Genomic DNA, 3560 nt, shown 5'->3' with positions numbered 1-3560 from the left:
AGAAGATGACGATGCCTGTTGGTGTTCAGAGTAATATTGTGCATTTCCTTTGGGTTGGAAATGGGTTGAGAATGGGTTGAATCCATTTGTCTGCACTTGGTTTGGATTTGTTTGGGCTTGCTCTGTGAGTGGATTGGATTGGTTTGGTTTCTGCAAACTATGAATTGAATTGGATTGGTTTAGAAGTGTACTATAGAGACAAGTGAACTGGGGCGGTTTTGGTCTGGATCTCAGTCCATTAGCAGGCTTAATGACAGTATAGCACTGCCTCCTTTTTCCCTCTGCAAGTCTGAAAATCTGAATGGAACAATCTGCAAGCAACACGCATGCTGTTGTTACTGCAAACATTTCGATTGATCAAGAATTGAAGCGACCTTGGCCTGAAACAAATGATCTGCCGGTAGGTACAGATGACTAGATGAGAGTACGTAGGTCAAGAAACAGGTTCTTGGCGACACGGACAGAGACGGCACGAGAGGCGAGAGGGTGAGACAGGAAGGTACACCAGGTTTGCCTACAGGTATCCGGCACCAACCTTTCCCAGGCAAGAACCTACTACCTCTCACATGGAATGTTCCAAGAGCCAATTTGATGCAGAGAAAACTAGCGCCCACATGGAACTAATCGAGATTCGAGAGTGGATTCAGTACTCTCTGCCTCTCTCGAGCAGATAATACCAAACTAGTTGGAAGATCATGTTTCCAGCTCATCGAGAGGTTCATCAGGTTGCAGCACCAACTTTTGTTCTGTTTTCAATTCCTCAGTGTCTTGCTTTGGTTAAACTCATCCGGTTTGCCATGGATGATTGGATGGAGGGTACCATCACTTCTCGTTTTTTGACCTGGTTGGTCCAGTGGCTAATCTGTTTCCTCTGATCCTACCATGGCTACTTCTCAAGAACGAGTAACATAATAAGCTAGAGCCTTTCAGATCAGATGTCGTCTTCAGTATTTTTTTTCTTTTTCCTAAGAACCTATCGATTTGATTTTGACCTCATGAATATGATTAATGAATAAAGCTATCTCTATTTCCTTTCCTATATTTTTTTAGACCGATGGGTTCAGGGTTCTGACGGGACAGATAGGAATATAGAATAAGATCGTAGAGCATCATTTATTTGTCCACACAAAGGGATCCATCCAATTGGGATCTTGGTATATTTGTTTTCTCTAGAAAAGCAAATCCATATACTTGCAAGTTGACAAGCATAAAGAGTTTGCAGCCATATAGAACCGAGCGAGAGCTATTTCCTGCTGGGAATCACTAGATTCAGGTCTACAGAGAAAGCAAAAAAAATGACCAGAGATTGTTCAGAGTTCAGACTGATGAAGACAAAATGGAACCCCTCTCTAGATTGAAGAATCTTGTTCCTCCAGCTAGTATCACCAGTTATCATGTTTCTTGAGCAATTCAGTTCAGGAAAATTTACATACAGTCGCCTTGCATGTTGAAGCAAGATTTATACACGAGCTGAAAGAAAGCAGCAAAGGCATGGCTTTCCATTTTTTTTCTTACTTCCATAGTGCTTAATTACAGAGGAGGATACAGAGCGAACACTCTCATTACATCCTCATACCATTTCAGACATCTCTCTAGCTAGATCGCCTATGACTCCACTAACACTATCACTACTAGTATTTGATATTTCAGTGATCTATCGGCGTAGGCGCATAGTTACATAGGAAAAAAAAAACACTGCACGCATCGCCAGCGACCACCTCACACACAGACACACGGATTCAAGACACAGACACAGATTCATGAGACACAACGGATGCGTGAAGCCTCAGGCACGTCAGCTAGCTAGCTTCCTTTGTCATAGATATTCCTCTGCTCGATTGGTTATTTTGTTTTTTCAGATTTTTCAGAACTTTTTCACCACGCTGGATCGCGCTATAGTTCATCGGTCCAACGAACTGATGACCACCCTGCAAGCACAGCAAGAAGAACCAAGAGTTTCAGATCAGAGCCAACCAACCATGGCGGAACTGTAACCTTGCAGAGAGAGAAGGGAAGAGTGCGAACCAGTCGTAGACGGTGGGGCTTCTCGGCCCGACGGCGGCGGCGGCCTCCGGCGCGGCGTCGGTGGCCGTCTTGGGTTTCCGGCGAAGCCTCCTCCAGCTGTCCCCCTTGGGCGTAGTAGCTGCACCACCGAATCAAATTTCACAAACACGTCAGGCACATGCATCAGTTCCCATTACTTTCTTAATTTCTGAATTCAATATTAACCCTGTACTATCAGACTACTACGATCCACCATTTCTTGATTAGATGAACTCCACAGATAGCATCAATCAAGAACAGATGAATGAACTCCGTAGATCTGTATTCTGTTGACTGCATCAGCCGCACTCAAGGCATAAAGCATAAAAAGCAACAAACAATTTTGATGATTTTTTTGTCTCTCTCCCATTTCCATGGAAAAAGCTCACCAGATTGACACGCAACCATGGTCTCTCGTCGCATCGGGATCCAATCCCCCAACCAACCAACCACGAACGCAGATCTAGAGTTCTACAGTGCATCGATGCGAGGGCGGCTCTACTACACGCCAATCCAGAATCCAAGAGAGAGAAAGAAAAAAAAAACAGAGGAGACCCCCACCTGACGCGAACGGGGAGTCCGGCGCGCTGGCTGGGGAGGACGGCACGGACGAGCTGTACTCGCCGCCGCCGCCGCGCGGCGACGGGACGGACAGCGACGGCGGCCGGACGATGGTGATGCTGCGCGTCACCGTCGCGGCCGGCGCATCCGGCGGCGCCGTCCCGGGGGCGGCGGCGGCGGCGGAGGAGGAGGAGGGCGAGAAGGAGGAGTACTTGCGGAGCTTGCCGAGGCCGGAGTCCGGGCGCGGGCCGGCCACCGTCTCGTCCCAGAGCTGGTCAAGGAGCCCCATGGGCGTTCGTGCGCGCGTGCGTAAGATTTGGTTCCCGCGTAGTACGTATTACCAGGCGTATGTGCGCGGCCGGAGTCGTCGCCGGCGACGAGTCGACGTCGTTGGATGGTGGCGAGGGCGAGGGCGAGGCAAGGTGAGTGATCCGTTGGAGTTGGAGGAGGATGGGTGGATGGGGAGGGGAGGGTTTTTATAGAGGAGAGAGGTGAGGGGAGGGGAGTTGGAGAGGATTCCGCCGAGATATTAGGGGGCTTGGTGTAATTTTGGATAGGGGAGATAATAACAGGTGGTTGTGTGGATTTTCACCTCTTTCCTGGCTCCACGGCTCGGCTCGGCTCGGCTCGGCAAGCTCAATAATTTTTTTCGAGCGGTACAGGATGGATACTGTCGGATCACGTACGTCATTTTTTTTTATCCATAAAAATTTTGCAAGGATGCCATTTTAATGGCAGTTCTAATAGCATTTTTGCAATTTTTTAGTAGCAGTCTTACAATAACGATTCAAAATAGTGGTGAATTTACAATTGCCCCTAAAAATTAAGAAAGGTTAAGCTCAATGACGATATTTTAAAAGGCGTATGAGGGTATATCTAATATTGGAAAAAAGAAAACGGAAGATAATGAATTTTATACTGGTTGGTTCAAGCGGTCAAGCATCCGAAATGGGGTA

General features: G+C 47.5%; 1 protein-coding gene across 1 annotated transcript; it reads right to left on the bottom strand.

The window, feature by feature from the left end:
* Window positions 1-1458: 1458 nt before the first annotated feature.
* On the bottom strand, window positions 1459-3050 carry LOC4345738 (dormancy-associated protein homolog 3). The gene is made up of 3 exons (XM_015795557.3): window positions 2605-3050; window positions 2026-2143; window positions 1459-1928 (listed from the first exon to the last, which is right to left on the bottom strand). The coding sequence occupies exons 1-3, from the start codon at window positions 2891-2893 to the stop codon at window positions 1901-1903; spliced, it is 435 nt and encodes a 144-aa protein (XP_015651043.1). The 5' UTR covers window positions 2894-3050; the 3' UTR covers window positions 1459-1900.
* Between the last annotated feature and the right edge of the window lie 510 nt (window positions 3051-3560).

The sequence above is a fragment of the Oryza sativa genome, chromosome 8 (assembly GCF_034140825.1).
Source record: "Oryza sativa Japonica Group chromosome 8, ASM3414082v1".
NCBI classification, from domain to species: domain Eukaryota; kingdom Viridiplantae; phylum Streptophyta; class Magnoliopsida; order Poales; family Poaceae; genus Oryza; species Oryza sativa.
This window is presented reverse-complemented; position numbering and strand designations above follow the sequence as displayed.

Bases quoted from the DNA above. Each gene is read 5' to 3' on its own strand.
- LOC4345738 (XM_015795557.3), bottom strand. From the start codon at position 2,893: ATGGGGCTCCTTGACCAGCTCTGGGACGAGACGGTGGCCGGCCCGCGC. The intron at 2,144-2,604 runs GTGGGGGTCTCC...TCGGTGGTGCAG, and splicing joins GGACTCCCCGTTCGCGTCAG to CTACTACGCCCAAGGGGGAC. The intron at 1,929-2,025 runs GTTCGCACTCTT...CTGTGCTTGCAG, and splicing joins AGCCCCACCGTCTACGACTG to GGTGGTCATCAGTTCGTTGG.